This window comes from Martes martes, assembly GCF_963455335.1.
Source record: "Martes martes genome assembly, chromosome: 17".
NCBI lineage: Eukaryota > Metazoa > Chordata > Mammalia > Carnivora > Mustelidae > Martes > Martes martes.
The window spans coordinates 34,921,736-34,940,271 of NC_137905.1; the positions used below are offsets into that span (position 1 = coordinate 34,921,736).

An 18,536-nucleotide genomic window follows, 5' to 3' on the forward strand; every position below is an offset into this window, starting at 1 on the left:
TTTGTATCCTGCCAGATTGCTGATTTGCTTTATGAGTTCTAGTGATTTGGAGGTGGAGTCTTTTGGGTTTTCCACATAAAGTACCATGTCATCTATGAAGAGCGAGGGTTTGACTTCCTTGCCAATTTGAATGCCTTTCTTTTTGTTCTCTGATTGCTGAAGCTAGGACTTCTACTACTATGTTGAATAATAGTGGTGACAGTGAGCATCCCTGTCCTGTTCCTGACATTAAGGGAAAAGCTCTCAGATTTTCCCCAGTGAGAATATTTGCTGTGTGCTTTTCATAGATGGCTTTTATGAGCTTGAGGTGTGTTCCCTCTAACTCTCCACTGTGAAGAGTTTTAACCAAGAAACGAAGCTGTATTTTCTCAAATGCTTTTTCTGCATCAATTGAGAGGATCATATGGTCCTTGTCTCCTCTTTTGTTGATGTGATCTGTGAATGTTGAACTGCTCTTGCATGCCAGGAATAAATCCCACCTGGTGGTAGTGAATAATCCTTTTAATGTACTCTTGGATCCTATTGACTAGGATCTTGGTGAGTATTTTGGCATCCATCCATGTTCATCTGCAATTCTTTTTGTTGGGGTCTTTGCCTGGTTTGGGGATCAGGGTAATGCTGGCCTCATAGAAAGAGTTTGGAAGTTTTCTTCCATTTCTATTTTTTGAAACACCTTCAGTAGAATAGGTATTATCGCTTCTTTAAATGTTTGGTAGAATTACCCTGGGAAGCCACCTGGCCCTAGACTTTTGTTTTTGGGGGAGGTTTTTGATAACTGTTTCAATTTCCTTGCTGGTTATTGGTCTGTTCCGATTGTCTATTTTTCCTGGTTCAGTCCTGGTAAATTATAAGTTTCCAGGAATGCATCCATTTCTTCCAAATTACCTAGTTTGTTGGCATATAACTGCTGATAAGAAGTGTTAATAACTGTCTCTGTTCTCTTGGTACTGGTCATGATTTCTCCCCTTTTGTTCCTGATTTTATTGATTTGGGTCCTTTCCCTTTTCTTTTGGATAAGTCTGGCTAGAGGTTTATGGACCTTATTAATTCTTTCAAAGAACTAGATTCTAGTTTTGTTGATCTGTTCTACTGTTTTTCTGGTTTCTATTTCATTGATTTCTGTTCTAATTTTTATTATTTCTCTTCTCCTGCTTGGTTTAGGCTTTATTTGCTGCTCTTTGTACAGCTCCTTTAGGTGTAAGGTTAGCCTGTGCATTTGGTACTTTTCTGCTTTCTTGAGAGAGGCTCTGATGGCTTTGTACTTCCCTCTAAGGACTGCTTTTGCAATATCCCATAGCTTTTGAACAGATGTGTTTTCATATTCATTGGTTGGCCTGAGTTGCTTAAGTTCTATAATTTGCTGATTGACCCATTCATTCTTTAGCAGGATGCTTTTTAACCTCCAAGTACTCAAGTTCCTTTCATATATATATATATATATATATATGATATATATTTTATATATATATGATATATATTTTATATATATATATGATATATATTTTATATATATATGATATATATTTTCATATATATATGAAAAAAAACATATATATATATATATTTTTTTTGTGGTTGAGTTCCAGTTTCAAAGCATTTTGGTCTGAAAATATGAAAGGAATAATTCCAATCTTTTGGTATCAGTTGAGACCCGATTTGTGATCCAGTATATGATCTATTCTGGAAAAAGTTCCACGTGCACTCAGAAAGAATGAGTATTCAGAGTTCTTGTTTCTTTGTTGATCTTTGGCTTAGATGATCTGTCCACTGCTGTGAGTGCAATGTTGAGGTCTCCTACAATTAATATATTATTATTTATATGGTTCTTTATTGTGTTTATTAATAGGTTTATATAATTGGCTGGTCCCATGTTGGAGGTATAGATATTTACAATTGTTAGATCTTCTTGTTGGATACACTCTTTAAGTATGATATAGTGTCCTCTACATCTCTTATAAATCTTTGTTTAAAATCTAGTTTGGCTGATATGAGGATTGCTACCCCAGCTTTTTTTTTGTAGTCTGTTGGAGTGGTAAATTGTTCTCCATCCCCTCATTTTCAAAATGGAGGTGTCTTTAGGTTCAAAATGAGTCTCCTGTAGACAGCATATGGCTGGATCCTGCTTTTTTTTTTAATCAATCTGAAACTCTGTGTCTTTTGATGGGACCATCAGCCCATTTACATTGAGTAACTATTGAAAGATATGAACTTAGTGCCATTGTATTGACTGTGAAGTCCCTGTTTCTATAGACTGTCTCTGTTATTTTTTGGTCTACATTACTCTTGGTGTCTCCTTTCAATTACAGAATCCCCCTTAATATTTCTTGGTGGTCACATATTCTTTCCATCTGTCCTGGGAACACTTTCTCTCTCCTTCCATTCTCAATGACAGCCTTGCTGGATAAAGTGTTCTTGGCTGCATGTTCTTCTCATTTAATACCCTGAATGTATCTTGCTGGCCTTTCATGCCCACCAGGATTCTGTGGATAGGTTTCATGTTATTCTGATGTTTCTCCTCCACAGTATGGAGACCACTTTCCCTAGCTGCTCTCAGGATAGCTTCTTTGACTTGAAGATTTGCAAGCTTTACTGTTACATGTCAGGGTGTTGATCTATTTTTATTGATTTTGTGAGGAGTCCTCTCTGCCTCTTGGACATGAATGCTTGTTTCATTCCCCAGATTAGGGAAGTTCTCAGCCATGATTTGCTCAAATATATTTTCTAGCCCTCTCTCTCTTTCCACCCCTTGGATCCCAATGATTCTGACATTGGTTCTTTTCAAGGCATCATTAAATTCTCTTAAGCCTTTCTTCATGGGCTATAATTTGTTTCTTTGTCTTTTCCTCAGCTTCCTTCCTTTCCATCAGCCTGTCTCTGGATCACTTAATCTCTCTTCTGAGTCACTGTCCCTAGCTCTTAGAGCATCCAATTTAGACTGCATCCTATCAATAGCATTTTTAAGTTTGGTGTGATTAGATCTCATTTCCACCCTTAGAGATTTTGTATTGTTATGTACGCTTTTTTCAAGCTGAGCTATTAACTTTATAATTGCTCTCCTGAATGCTATCTCTGACATCTTACTTATATCCATATAGAGTAGCTCTGTGGCAGAGAACATTGCCTCTGGTTCCTTCCTTTGTTGTGAGTTGTAATCATTCTGCCCAAGAAGGATGGATCAGCAAATGAATAGAGTCCAAAATACCAACCATGACCCAAGCAAAATGCACCACAGGAAAACCTAAAATGATCTGCAGCCACCACAGAAATGCGAACAAAGCCAAAATGAACAAAACAATAAAAATGGGGGTCGGGGGGTGTGGTGGGTTTCTGGAGAAAGGCTATAATCTCTCAGGGTGGACAAGCAGGGTGATCTACTTATTCCTGACTGAATTTAGGTTTGTGTGTTAGAAGACACTACATCCCAAATATGCAAAGAAAACAAAGTTCATATATATATATATATATATATATATTAAAATTTAGGGCGCTGGGTGGCTCAGTTGTTAAATGTCTGCCTTTGGCTCAGGTCAGGATCCCAGGGTCCTGGGATTGAGTCCCACATCGGGCTCCCCACTCTGTGGGAAGCCCACTTTTCCCTCTCCCACTGCCCCTGCTTGTGTTCCCTCTCTTCCTGTATCTCTCTCTGTCAAATAAATAAAAATAAATAAAGTATTTTTTAAAAATATTTTTAAATAAATAAAATAAAATCTAATAGAGTGAAAAAAGGACTAGAATGAGGCATAAAACAATAAAATGTTGATGTGGAAAAAAGGTTAAAAAGCAACCTAAAAACATAAATTGGTAAAATAAGGATCTAGTTATAATGGGAAAAATGTAAAAAAAAAAATGTAAAATTTTAGATTGAAGGAAAAACAAGTTGTGAGGAAACACCTGGAGCTCAATATATTATTTTCCTATAGTGCTGGACTTCTACAGTCCCATAAGATCTATTAGCTTGTTATTCACCTATTCTTCCAGTCTGTCTTCTGGGGGAGGTACCTCTGTTCTGCTTTGCAGGTTTCTTTGCCTGGGTGGAGTTGCACCATCCCTTGTCAGGAGGAAGGCCTCAAGGTGAGCTGGTCCTCTGTGTGGTTTTTGTTCCTTGGTGGCTTTTCATGCCTCTTCAGAGGGTCAGAGCAAAAATGGCCTTAACTGGATCCTTGGCCCAGAGTCACAAGATCACAGACCCCTTCTTTAGTAAACTTTCTGAGTGAAACTGTCTTCACTTCTGTGTGTACCAAGCTCTACAGAAACCCCTGGATGACAGGGACTGCAATTCTCCCAGGAGCATTCCTAGAAACCCACGAGCATTTCTGCACTTTGTGTCTTTGGGACTGGAAGTGGCTGTGGGCTTGCACACGTACACCCTCCTCCACTACTCCCAGGTGCCAGCTGGGTTCTGCTTTATTGTCCTTTCCAGAGCTGCTGCCACCCTGAGAGCTGTTGCCTGGTCATGGTGCAGCCCTTTGGACCCTCCCAGGGGTTGGTAACCTGGCCCACACGTCCTAGTCTTTTTCTGGTGTGCAGGCAAAGAGTGCTCTCACTACTGGCCTGGCTCATAGTTTATGGTGACCTGAGCTGAGAGTCCCTCTTGGGCTCGCTAACTGTAACCATTTTCCCCACGCCACTGCTTGGGCACCCTATTGGTTCAGGCACCCTGGTTGTTTCTGTGTCTCCTGGGATCCTTAGACCACAGTGACCAACCTAGAATTTTGCCTTTTCCATTTCTTGAGCTCCTTTCAGAAAGGCAATCAATAGTGATATTTGTATCTAAAACAAATAAAAATATCTTTGATACACAAAGAAGAGTTTGAACATCACTCTCTGAACATGACAAAGACTAAACTGTTGTACACTAAACTACCCCCTCAATGCATCAATGATCTACCACTGAATACTAAGATCTGATTCAAGGGATCGGATTTCAAACATTATATTCATTATAGCATGCATTACATTATTCCTCACATTGGATAAATTATTATTTGGAGCATAAAGATATAAATAACTGGTTTCAAAAATTAATATTTATTTGGAATTCAAGGTTTATCCACAAATATTTTGCTACTTTAACATTACAGTATTTTAAAGGGTGAACACACATTGTGAAGTTTTTATTTGAAAATACTTGTGGAAAACTGTAAAAAATATCACAAACTTCTCCTGAGGGAGGAATGAGGCCCAGTGCTGTAATTCCAAGTTTGTGGAAAGGGTCCATAGGACCACCCATTTTTTAGCCATACATCATGATTTTTCACTTTCAGATAAAGGTTTTCAAAGCCGTTTACTTAAGAGAATATGTTCTTATTTTACTAATACTAATCTCCAAAGAATCTAGAGCTCCAAAGAATCTAGAGAATCTAGAGCTTCTTCTTTGGAACTATTAGTTTTCTAATCATACTGAAAATCAGTTATATTCTTTTATGGGCCCTGCTGGTGTTTAACTAAAACCAATACACTACTTGTAAGAGTCTTTTAGCCACTTCTAAAGTATTAAACCCACCCTCAAAGGATGAATCATTAGCACTAGACTGACATTCAAAATAATACGCTAAAGGTCCAAGAAGTAACTCCAAAGATGAGGCCAATCTATTCCTGGCAGTAGTAGTACCTTTAGGCTATGGCAGAACCTCTTAAGGTAGCCCTCTGGAGGAGGCAGCATTCACCTAAACATAGTATCTCTGATGATCTGGAGAGAAAGCAGCTACTCTATATTATTGTCATACTTCACAGAGTGAAGGAGTTTCATAGTACGTAGCAGAACAAGAAACTTTGCCCACCTGGAAAAGTTTTTTGTAATTACTACAACCATAATCACCTAAATTTATTCTTCAACTTTGTCTTACCCAATGAACTCCTTTTATAAAAACACACTTATAATGGGGCACCTGGGTGGCTCAGTGGGTTAAGCCTCTGCCTTCGGCTCAGGTCATGATCCCAGGATCCTGGGATCGAGCCCTGCATCGGGCTCTCTGCTCAGCGGGGAGCCTGCTTCCTCCTCTCTCTGCCTGCCTCTCTGCCTACTTGTGATCTCTGTCAAATAAATAAATAAAATCTTAAAAAAAAAACACACACTTATAATAACAAATTAATAGATTATTCCTTATAATTCATTCAAGGCTCCAATTTTTATAATTTAATATAAGTTGTTATATTTAAAGAGGAGTAATCTATACATTTCAAAGTAACATTTAGGAAATATTAGGAAGAATTTCTTGACAAACAATCCAACTATACCTTCTGTGGTCTGATGAAGTACTGGAGTCAGAAGATCCTGATACTCCTTTACTTGCTTGGGATTGCCTCTAAAAACTCCTAAAATTTAAAATATAAAACCAATAGCATATGAGCTCAGTAAGTACCACAGAAATTTTGCCTTAGAAAACTCGACTAGTCCATGGGGCACCTGGATAGCTAAGTTGGTTAAGCGTTCGACTCTTGATTTAGGTTCAAGTCATGATCTCAGGGTTGTGAGATCGAGCCCCTTGTTGGGCTCCATGCTGGGCATGGAGTCTAGTTAAGATCTCCCTTCTCCCTCTGCCCCCCCACCTCCACTCCCTCTCTCTAAAAAAAAAAAAAGAAGAAGAAAGGAAAAAATCTACTAGCCCAGTTATAATTATTTTGTTAATTTTGTACATAAATGATAAAAATAAAATTGGTAAAAAGTAATGCAAATATGTATGATATTATTCCATTAAATTGTTTTTAGGTCATGTTAACATTTAGAATTTTGAATTTAATTGAAATTTCTCTACTCTTAAGTGTAAATGTTATAGATATTCACAATGTCAAAGGTTATAATATCCATTATTACTATTCATAAAAATTTCTCTTTGCAAATATGAAAATATATTTGTATAATTTCTTAAATACTTCAAAGTATTTTTGAACTCTTTAAATGATTTAATATTCACCCAGAAAGCAGAAGAGTAGCATATAAAAATGCAGAGCAATTAACATCACTGAAGTATAGTCTGTTTTGCTAGCTGAAAGGGTCATATTTCATCTCCTTTTCTTTAAGCCACTTATATCCTATAGTTTAAATTTTAGAAAAGCTCACTTACCATCAATCATCATGTAAAGGAAAAATATGGGAAATTCACATTCAATGCCATCAAATAGCTAAAACAGAAAATAAAATATTAAAAATTTCACTGAAGTTAATTATATTAGTTAAAACAATTATATTAATTAGAATAAATATATTAATTATATATAGAATGACTGTTAGAATAAAGATATATAGAAGTATATAGATTATACTGTGTAGTATAATCAATTATAGCATATAGGATATATATAGAAGTATATAGTAATAACAAAATTAGACTGATATAACTAGTTTAATTGTTCTTTTAAGAAAATTCTTAGAACTCTTGTTACTCAAAATCTCATTCATTTAATCCATCACACAGTAATCATTCATTCAATAAATATTTACTAAGTACTTAGTAATGCCTGGCACCAATTAGACAGAGGGCTATGAAGACAAATAAATAGAGAACCTGCCCTCAAGCACTCCTAGCCTAGTGGGGAGTCAGGCATGTAAATAAACTACTATAGTATTATATGAGATGTTTATACATGGTACATCAGGAATACAGGAAAGGAAACACCTGAGTCTGGCCAAGGGTTGGGAAGGGATAATAGTAAAGGAGATGCTTCAATTAAGACTTGATGGATTTCTTTGGGGAGATGAGCTAACGGAACTCTGTGCAGAGAAAGCAATAGTACACAAACTACAGATGCATGGAAGGACAAAGTTTGCTAAAGAAATAACCAGCAATTCAGTATTTTTGGAATAAGCAAGCAAGAAATTGAGAAAATTAATGCCCAAGAGGTGGCCCGGCCCAGGCCAGCCAGATCAGGAAGGACCTGGGAATCATGCTAAAAGACTGAGACTTTGATATGGAAGTGACAGGGAAGCACTGATGAATACTGAGCAGAATCAGATTTACTCATCAGATTTACTTACTAGTTGGAAAGCTGGCAGTACTGAAGAGAGTTTTGGGGCAAGAAAAAGGAGACCAGCTGGAAGGCTACTTGGAAGCAATCCAAAGAGAAAATATAATAGCCGAAACTGAGGTTTCTCAATTTCAGCACTACTGACATTTTGGGCCAAATAATTCTTTGTTGTACAGGCTGTTCTATGCAGCACAGAATCTTTACTAGCATCTCTGACCTCTACCTTCCAGATGCCAGTCGCACCCACTAAGTTGTGACAATGAAAAATGTCTACTGATATTGTCAAATGTCTCCTGGGGTGCAAAATCCTTTGCTTATGAATCACTAGACTAAACCAAGGAGTTAATAGAGAGGAAGGGACAGACATTAAGATTTAAAGGAAGTTAAATCTGCTAGGCCTGGGGAGTGACAAAGAGAGCTAAATGAGACAGAAAAGCCTAGAATGACTCTCAGGTTTGGGGCTTGGGCAAAAGAGTGGGACTCGAGCAGAATCAGACTAAAGGACATTCAAGTAAGGATGTCCAAAATGCAGCTGGATACACATAGTACACCCAAGGGGAGAAGAAGATCTGGGGTTAAGAGTGATAGCTAAAGCTATGATTGCATGGAAAGCATGAAAAAAGAATAGGACTAAGGATGAAACTCAGGAGAAGAGCAATGTTTAGGAGGTGGAAAAAGAAGAACCTGAAAAGACAAAGACAGAAGAGGATTAGGAAGAATGCGATCACAGAAAATGGAGAATATTCCAAGAAAGAAGACCTAATGAAAACATCCAAATGCCAAGGAGATATTCAGTGAAAGAAGGTCGGAAAATCCTCCACTACCCAGTGACCTAAACTGACTGAAGCCAACAGGGCTACTGGAAAGTGTTAAAGACAAAAAGGAGTAAAACATGAAGCAGTGAGTAGGAGGCAAACAAAGAGACACACCAAGAACAGACTCTGCTTTTCAGAAGTGTGGCTATAAGGAGAGAGAGAGGACTGGAGGAAGAGAGGAGTAAAGGTTTTGGTTTTGGTTTTAAATGAACACCACTGTGCTTATGCTGAGGGAAAAAAGCTGACTGGAGTTGGGGGAGAGCAAGACAGAAGGAAGGGAGAAGTGAGGAAGATGAGGAGGAAAAAAAGAGATAGAGACAGACATCCTTCTATCAGAGAAGAAAACAAATGACAGAGCAAGAAACCCAAGAAGTAAAAGAGAAGAGCATGGGGTGTACATATGGAGGGTTAGCTCAAGGATGAAGAACAGAAAACACCTTCTGTGAGACAGAGATGGAGGCAGGAATGGATGAAGGAGAGGTGCAGTGGAGGAGGGCAAATAGAAATGAAAGGCTATGCGGTGAGAATTGAAGTCTGGGAACTTGAATACAAATAGGGAAAAAGCTGGAAAAGCTTGTAAGGGAGTTACTCCTGGCAGAGCCACACAGCAGTACTGACAAGCGGTGAAATCAACAGTGAGGACTGAACCAAGATGGGTGTTCTGAATCTGGGGCGGCATTTGATTATAGCTGTGGCTTTCCATGCTGGTGCTCACCAGCAGGTACACGGACACAGAACCTCTACTGGACTGATCCAAAGATGAAAATTTGCAGGGTGGTAGTTACAGCAGGTCCAATTCAAATGTAAGTGCTACAAATCAGCTCAGGAAATGTATTAAGTAGAGAAGAAATATCTGAAGGTGTTTAAGAAATAAATGGATCTTTTGACTCAACCTAATAGACTGCTGTAAAGTTTCAAATATGTACACAATAACATGGCTCCTAATGCTCCCAGATGATAGTCAGTTGTTAAATTAAATAAGATGATAAATAGTTTCTCTAATTATCCAGCAAAACTAAGTGTGTACTAAATATTAAAAGAGTGGTATTTGACTGCCTAACAAATTATAAGGTACAATCTTGCCTGAACATTTTATATATAGAGATTCATAAGTCCCTACCTATCTTTAAAGTTATGACCATGCTAACAAAAATAGTTGTCAATATATACCACTAAAGGGAAACCTTCAGCAATGTGGATGGATGCTTACCCTTTTTTTGAGTGTTACAGTTTTCTGAACAGCTTAAAAATTCCTAGAATAAACCTAGATAAAATGGTATGTATGTGCATTTGAAATAAATGTTTTAAAACTAAAAATTTAGAGAACTATATTTCAAAGGGAAATGTCTAAGTGAAATAGAAAAAAAGACCATTTACTTAAGAGATTGAAAGTTGAATCACAAATTGGTATTTTCTATTATATAAGGCATACAGTATGGAGCAGATAGGCAAAGCACTGAAAGTTCAGTTGAAAAATTATTCATCCAATGAATCACCCCAGCCCAATATGAGCAAATGGGCCTCACTGCCAGTAAGGCTAATGCTTATCATTTACTCGGCATCAAGAACCATTTAAAGCACTTTTAGACATATGTTAACTCATCTAATCCTCATAAGAACCTCAATAACAGGACAAATAATAGTAGCTATTATTATTTTACCAATGAAAAATATTAAACACACAGAGGTTTATTAACTTGCCCAAGGCCAAAGAGCTAGTAACTGGCAGAGCCAGAGTTCAAACCCAAGAAGTCTGTTTCCTAAATCGGTGCTTTTGACTACTCTGTTATGATATGAAATATTTTTTGATACCTTAATTTCAGCTGGTTTGTAGTAGCGTCTGTTGGGATCTTCCAATGATGTTCTATATCCATCTCTCAAGAAACGCTTAAATCCATATTTACCTTTTAATTTTCTAACCACTTTATCAAGTGTCTGGCTAAACAAAGCTTCATCATCCAGGGCAAATGCAGGATAACTGATGCAGGGTAGTAGGGCAGCATCTGTGTTCTGGAGGCAATAAGAAAAAGAAGGGAATGTAAATGCCTGCAGTGATATGATCAACATAGCCAAAGGAGAATCAGGGAGATGAAAAGTCAATAAGGTTATCTAACTGACAGTGAGATTGCTGTGCTCCAAGGGACAGACAGACATTTATATGACGTGGTTTGGTGAACCAATAAAACTGTATCCATTAATAAGGAGTATTTTCAAGATTCAACACTGGATGCAAAGATATTAATTAAGGCAGTGTGTAAAAATTTAACACCGATAATTACTAATTATAACTTGGTCTGTCATAACATTGGTTTATAATGGTAAAAAGCAGAAAATAATCTGAATGTCCAACAATTAGCTGAGTAAATTAGCAGCCATTAAAATTTGTATTGTAGAAATGTTTATAAATAGGGAAATATGTCCATTCATAGAACAAGGTTACCAAGCATTATAAATAATATTCTTCCAGTTTTATAAAATAAGAATAATATTACATATGTACATAAAAATGTGTGGAAACATATAAACTCAAATGCTATCATCCTAAAACTATAATTGAGTGGTGAAATAATGAGTGGATATTATATTATTACTGGCTTATTTTTGAGTTCTGTTTTATCATATTCTCATGTTATTTCTATAAAATTGTACTTCTTATTTTTAAATTTTTAAAAAATTTTTAAAGATTTTATTTATTTATTTGACAGACAGAGATCACAAGTAGGCAGAGAGGCAGGCAAAGAGAGAATGGGGGAAGCAGGCTCCCTGCCAAGCAGAGAGCCCAATGCGGGGCTTGATCCCAGGACCCTGAGATCATGACCTGAGCTGAAGGCAGAGGCTTAACCCACTGAGCCCCCAAACTGTACTTTTTAAATAATTATTTTATTTGGGGTGTTTTCTAAGAATAGAGCCACAAATAGCCCCTAGAAAAATCTGTAATCAGGTATTATAGGCATATAAAAGTTTAAAGATGAATCACATGAGAGAAAAGAAACAAAGCAGGTAATTTCAATATTCAAAAGAAATATAAATCATGAAAAACATTTTTCTAATACTCTATGACCAAAACATTTATTTTGGTATACTGCTACTCTCTACACCCCACCCCTCAAAAATTAGGTCTAGTTTTCTATAGTTCTACAGAAGAGCCAAGGACAAAGTAAGTTTGCCCACAGCTTTCCCCACTTCCTGAATGAAACCTCCACAAGACAGTGGACTGAAGGGCAACATTTCTCTCTCATCTGTTCTGGCAACCTCTAACATTTTAAGCACTTTCTTGAGGAAGCAATCATAAATAGTAGTTCATATTCATTTATTATAAAAATATCTCACATGAGATCTTGATTCTCTGGGTAACAGTGAACACAAAGTTTGCCTATTGCGATTGTGAGCATCGAGATCCACAAATATAACAGACCAAGAACAGCCCTGGAACGAGAGAAAAAAAATAAAACAAAACATTTCCTAAATCAAGAAAAAAGAACATGTAGAATGCTGGACATTTTGGCTGTAAGAAATCTCACAAACATATTAACATTGGTTGCATTTGAGAGTGTCATTACAGAAGATTTTAATTTTCTTTTTTATATTTTCAGTATTCCTCAAATTTCTTGCAATAAACATTAATTTTATAATCATAAAATATAAATGTTATTCTTACATTTTCCCTATTTCTTCTTAGTCTTTTATAATTCAAAATGTAGTGATTACAAGACAACTAATCAATTAAGGATATTTGTTTTAATAAAGATAAAAATAGGTTAACTAGCATTTTTGGCAAGGAATAAAGCAAGAATTAATTAGGATGCACGAAATCTGAATTATACAGTCTTAAAAAGAACACTGATTGTATGATCAATCTATACAAACTTAGATACAATCTGGAATTAAAGCTGTAAAAACCATTTGATTAAAATATGAAGATAGGAACATCTCTAATAATAATAATTCACATAATGCTAGCTAATATTCATGATAAGCACTGTTCTTTATGCTTCACGTGGATTATCTCACTTAATCCCCAATATGTAGATATTATTATCCCCATTTTAATGAAGAAGATGCTAACTCCTAGCTTAACAGAGCAAGGGTTCAAAAACCAGGTTTTGACAGAGTAGCTCACATCTTAACCACTGAGTTATATAATTTCCACATTAAAAAATATTTTTCATATAAGAACCAAAAACTTAAACAAAAAAGATAGGTGTAACAAAAAAAATGACAATTGGTCTGTTAACCAAGTTTTTAAAAGTTTACTATTTAGCCATTAGTACTTTCCATATTCAAGAGCATAGTTATAAGTAAACATGGTTTTGTTCTTTTATTGGGGAGCTAAATATTTTGAAAACACAGGAAGTGAAATTGGACTACAAAGACTACTTCCACTATAAGAGAATACTCAGAAAAATACATCGAGAAAGGAAGAAGAGAACTCTTATAACTTTCATGTAAATCTCATCCAAATTTACACCAACTTCAAAGATGTATTCACCCTGAAACTAAAATACCTCAAATCAATCACCCAGACTGACACCCTAAGTCTAGGACTACTGGGTCCTACATCCAAATATTAGATTCAATATATGTATATTTTTCCTGTTAACCTGTTCATACATGAATATTAGCTCATAAAATAGAATAATTTTTCATTCCTGGTATCACTTCTTAAATCTCTCTTAATTCCGATAATTAATAAATGAACAACAAATGAGTGAAGCTGACTCTCAACAATGAGATTAATGCTAAACTGTTCCTTCCTACAATTTGAAAGTCTCAACTACTCATCTCTACCCACAAAATTGAGCCCAACAAAAGCTTGATGCAGTAGCTACCATTGTCAGAGTCAAGTGCTCTCTCCTTCGAGAAAAACAAACAAGATAGGACTTGATCTCTTCTCTCAAGGAACTGACCCTGGTGATACACATTCCCTAAATAATACGAATAACAAGCAAAACAAAAAGATAGCACATGACAATACACAACTATGTACCAAATGACTGGCTTAGATGAAAGACTACTAATGATAATAAACATCTTAAATTAATAGGAGAAAAACAATAGGGAACTTGGGGGACTTTATGGAGAAGGTAAACTAGAATGATGAATTTTGGGGGAAAGAGGAGCAAGGAGAGTGGTTAGAACAAAGGAGCAGAGAAATAAATGGGTATGAGATATTGGGAATCTGTGAGTATAGAAAATCAGATTTATGGTTTATCTTTAGGCTGATAATAAAGTTAATTGCATGCCAGATCAGTCTGCCTTGAATTGAATTTTTAAAAGATACAATCTAAGTAGGGAAACTTATAAATAACGAAGTGAAATGGCAAGTTTGGCAATTCCTGACATTATCTGATTAATATAAACCGCCAACTTCTATTTTCTGGCCAAAATCAATGGCTTATTAACCTAAATTCAAAGTATTTGTTTCAGGTCTCTTTCTCTGCCAGCTTCTAAGAAATATGCACAAAAGGAAAAACAATCTCATAATTTTACCATATTTTAACACTGAGATCAAGGTTAGTTAACTGTATTGTTTGCCTAACCTCTTAAAAAATACACCATGCTTTAGGTATATAACTCAGATTTACAGGAGAATAAAATTCATCCAAGGCCTTGGAAGCAACTTTTTCTAAAAGCCATCAAGGAAAACCTACATATGGAATTAATTATCACCTTCCTTAAATTATCAGACACATTAATTTTAGGACTGTAAACTTGAAAGGAAGCTACATATGTCTCCATTGCTTTGAACACTTTTCATAATATGAGCAATCTCTCCAGTCATCACCTTTTAGATTCTGGCCTCAGCTCATCTCTTAGTATCTTAATTTCGCCAGTTAAAGACACATTATATGAAAGGATGTTTTATATGTATATGTCACTGCAAAATACCTGATTAGCTTTGGATATTTTATTTTCATCTTCCATTTCCTGAAATCATCACAATTCTGCCATAATATCTCAACTCCAGCAAAAGAACATATTTTAAGACTGGTAGTTCAAACTTTAATCCCCAAATTGAGTTTCTGCAATTGTGTCCTAGTAAATACACTAGAATTTCTTTCAACCTGACTACCATCATGGGGACTTGAGTTTCAGTGGTGGGTAGGAGCTGCACTGAACCATCTACCCCAGGCTTCATGACCACAACAAACATTTGAGATGGTACCAAGGGTGACATCTATGACTATAAGACACTACTGATCTCTTTAGTTTCAATTCAAAGTGAAATGATTTGAAGAACTGTCTGGGTCTTTCTTTTCCTCATTAATCACTTCTCTGAACCTGAGCTAATGGGCTTGCTGGCTTCATCCAGCATCAAAGAACCAAACAATGAAACTGGTTAGTATATCTACTATACATGAAATCATTTCTACTCTTCTGAAAACAAAACCAACACCACTCTGATGACACCACAGTCTTCCCTAGTTCAGTATCAGGCTATCTCTTAGTTTTGTGATAGATCCTGGAAATCTGTTTTCTTACAGAAACAATATTTGCTGATGGGCCTTACCCCTTTGTACCATGGCTATGGGTGGCCATGGGTGTATAAATAGCCAGCTTTTACATACTGACCAAACAGTAGCCTCTAGTAGCCCTTCCCACAAGCCATGCTTCTTTTCTCTACAAAAGATCCTACTCACATTTTCAAACTACAGAAAGAGATGAACCTGAGAGTTAATTCTCAGGGTTTTAGAAGAGCAGAGCTGAGACTCAGACCCAGGAATCACGAAACTGTTGCTAACAATGCCAATGACATTTGCTGAGTGTAAATTATGATTTATTTAAGTATTACATCTAATAATATTTCTGTATATTGTCATCATATTTATACAGGATATATTTTGAAATCATCATGAAATATGTAATTCTCATGTTGAGGATTATATGAGTTATATTTCTAATGCTAGAAACTAGCCTTTATTATAAACTTTTCAGTAAAGAAATTAGGCCATTTCATCATACATTTTTCTTGGGTATTCTCTCACAAAAGAAAATAAGTTGTTTTTTTTTAATAAATTTTTTTATTTTAATAAACATATAATGTATTTTTATCCCCAGGGGTACAGGTCTGTGAATCGTCAGGTTTACACATTTCACAGCACTCATCATAGCCCATACCCTCCCCAATGAAAAGAGAATAAGTTTTGAAAATAGTTTCAGAGTAAACATTTTATTTTATTTTTTAAATTTTATTTATTTATTTGTCAGAAAGAGAGAGAGAGAGAGCGCACAAGAAGAGGGAGCAGTGGGCAGAGGGAGAAGCATACTCCCTGCTTAGCAGGGAGTCCAACGTAGGACTTGACTGCAGCACCTTGGGACCATGACCTGAGTCGAAGGCAGACGCTTAACCAATTGAACTGCCCAGGCATCCCCTTTTCTTTTTTTTTTAAGATTTTATTCATCGAGTAAATATTTAAATAATGGGTTTTTCCTTGAATAATAAAGCAAGTCTAATATTTAAAAAAAGAAAGGAAGTAGAAACACATGATAGTCATAATGAAAATGAAAAGCTTTTCCCACCCAATAATTCCCATAAAAATAAAAATTAACATTCATCTTATACACTGAAGTATACAAAGGGCAAAAGGCAAGACTTTCACATTGTTCAATATATGGATTCCTCCTCCAAAAGTTCAATAATTAAGAAGAAAATAGTGCGGTCAAAGGTACAAACTCTGTTATAAAATAAATCTTGGGAATGTAATGTACAGCATGGTGATTATAGTTAATAATATTGTATTTGTATATTTGAGTGTTGCTAAGTAAATAGATCTTAAAATCTCCTATCACAAGAAAAAAAATTCTACCTATGTATGTTGGTGGACGATAGCTGATTAATTAGAATTAATGTGGTGATCATCTTGCAACACGTACAAATATCTAGTCATTGTCACAGACCTGAAATTAATGTTATATATCAGTTCTATCTTAGTAAAAATTTTAATTAATTTAATTTAAAAAAAAAGAAAAAAAAGCCTTAAGAGTTTTCCAAGAATTCGCATAGCCGACACCTTTAAAGGTGGAAAGCATTCAAGATCCATGATTTCCTGTACTAACAGCTGATATTCCAGATTCATTAGCAAATGGCTTTGGTTTAATTCCTGGGTTTGCCTCTGTTTCATGACCTGCAAAAAGCCATCTCAACTCTCTGACCATTCATTTTAAGAGAAGGGCCCTTCCAGCTCCAAAGATCTATGACTTGAGGAGGTTTCTTCGTTTGAACAAAAACATTTCTTTGTTATATTAGTTCTTTTTCTAACTACTGATTTTAGAGATCATAGCTCTTTTAAGCACATGAAGCAATATTATAAGATGATAAAACACTAAAAAGATCACATAATTTTTAAATGTGGTACTGTTTAGCAGGTACCTTTTTAATTTCATTGCTACAGTGATGGGAATTTGCAAAACTAGCTCTGATTATCAAAAAAAAAAAAAAAGGAAGATGAAGAGGGGTTCTACTTGCAATAGGTAACATCTGTGTGGCTACAGGAATAAAGCGTTATTTGTCTAAATTTCTACCGGAAATAATCAAAGAATAGTCCAGTCAGTGAACATTTGGTGTATAACTCTGCCAGAAACACAAGCTAAACAAGGTCAAGAATGTAACTCTGCTTTGGGACGCCTGGGTGGCTCAGTCAGTTAAGTGTCTGCCTTCAGCTCAGGTCCTGATCCCAGGGTTCGGGGATCAAGTCCTGCATCGGGCTCCTTGCTCTGTGAGGAGCCTGCTTCTCCCTCTGCCTGCCACTCCCCCTGCTTGTGCGCTCACACTCTTGTTCTGACAAATAAATAAATAAAAAATAAAAAAAAAAAAGAATGAACTTGCTTAGAGCAGTTGTTCTCATCCTTGGCTGTGTATTAGAATTTCTGGGCAGTACAGGAAAACTTCAACACCCAGGCCTCCCCAAGACCAATTCAATCAGAATCTCTACAGCTAAAGCCCACACATCAGTATTGGTTAAGTTCCTCAGATAACTCCAATGCACAGCCAAGATTGAGAAATTATGGCTGGGTAACAATACTGGCAATATACTTATAACTCAAAATCAGAATGCATAAAAAAGCAGTTCAGTGCTTTTAGAGTTATGGCTAAGAGATCTCTGAGAGCTTTCTGGGAAAAGCAGGCTGAAGGAAGAGCCCTGAGAGGGAGTTGGGAAAGGTGCAATTATGTGTGTAGGTATCTGGATAGGTGGAGGGGGTATATACAAGATACATAAGCTACATATGCTAAGATTCCAGTATACCATAGGAGATGGCACAGCTGCAGAAAAAGAGCTGACCACTACTTCATAACATCCAACCTAAACATACAACTCTACTCAGCCACTATTTGGTAGGCCATGGGGAACAGAAAAACAAGACCTGCATCTTTTCAGACTGCTGCTATAACACTTATGGTTTAGTCCATGAGGCTTCTCCATCTCTTTGAGACACTCTCTAGAGGTCTTTCAGTCCATTCTCTTCATGTCCTTTCTTTAGAATTACCGTTAATTCATTAATAGTAACGAGAGATAACACTTACTGAGGGTTTAATCTTTGCCAAACACTAAACTAATTGTTTTTTAATTGTATGAAAACCTTCTACGTTAGATCCTAGTATCAAAGTTATAGAGCTCACTGGTAGGGGTACAGAGCAGACAGTGATCCTATTTCCTGACTGGAAAAACAATGTCACTCCTTTTTGCCATATGTCAACTTGAACCTTTATTAAATTCAAGACCTGTAATTAAATTATAACTGCCATAACAGAAACCA

General features: G+C 36.2%; 1 protein-coding gene across 3 annotated transcripts in view; it reads right to left on the reverse strand.

Annotated features, from left to right (window-relative positions):
* PHKB (phosphorylase kinase regulatory subunit beta) overlaps positions 1–18,536 on the reverse strand; it is a 240,072-nt gene that overhangs the window by 101,794 nt on the left and 119,742 nt on the right. For all 3 annotated transcript variants that reach the window (XM_080828157.1, XM_080828156.1, XM_080828158.1), the window contains exons 9-12: positions 12,111–12,206; positions 10,593–10,790; positions 7,065–7,122; positions 6,238–6,315 (exon numbers count right to left, since the gene is read on the reverse strand). In XM_080828157.1, coding sequence (XP_080684283.1) covers positions 6,238–6,315; positions 7,065–7,122; positions 10,593–10,790; positions 12,111–12,206 — 430 coding nt within the window. The remainder of the gene's footprint in view (positions 1–6,237; positions 6,316–7,064; positions 7,123–10,592; positions 10,791–12,110; positions 12,207–18,536) is intronic.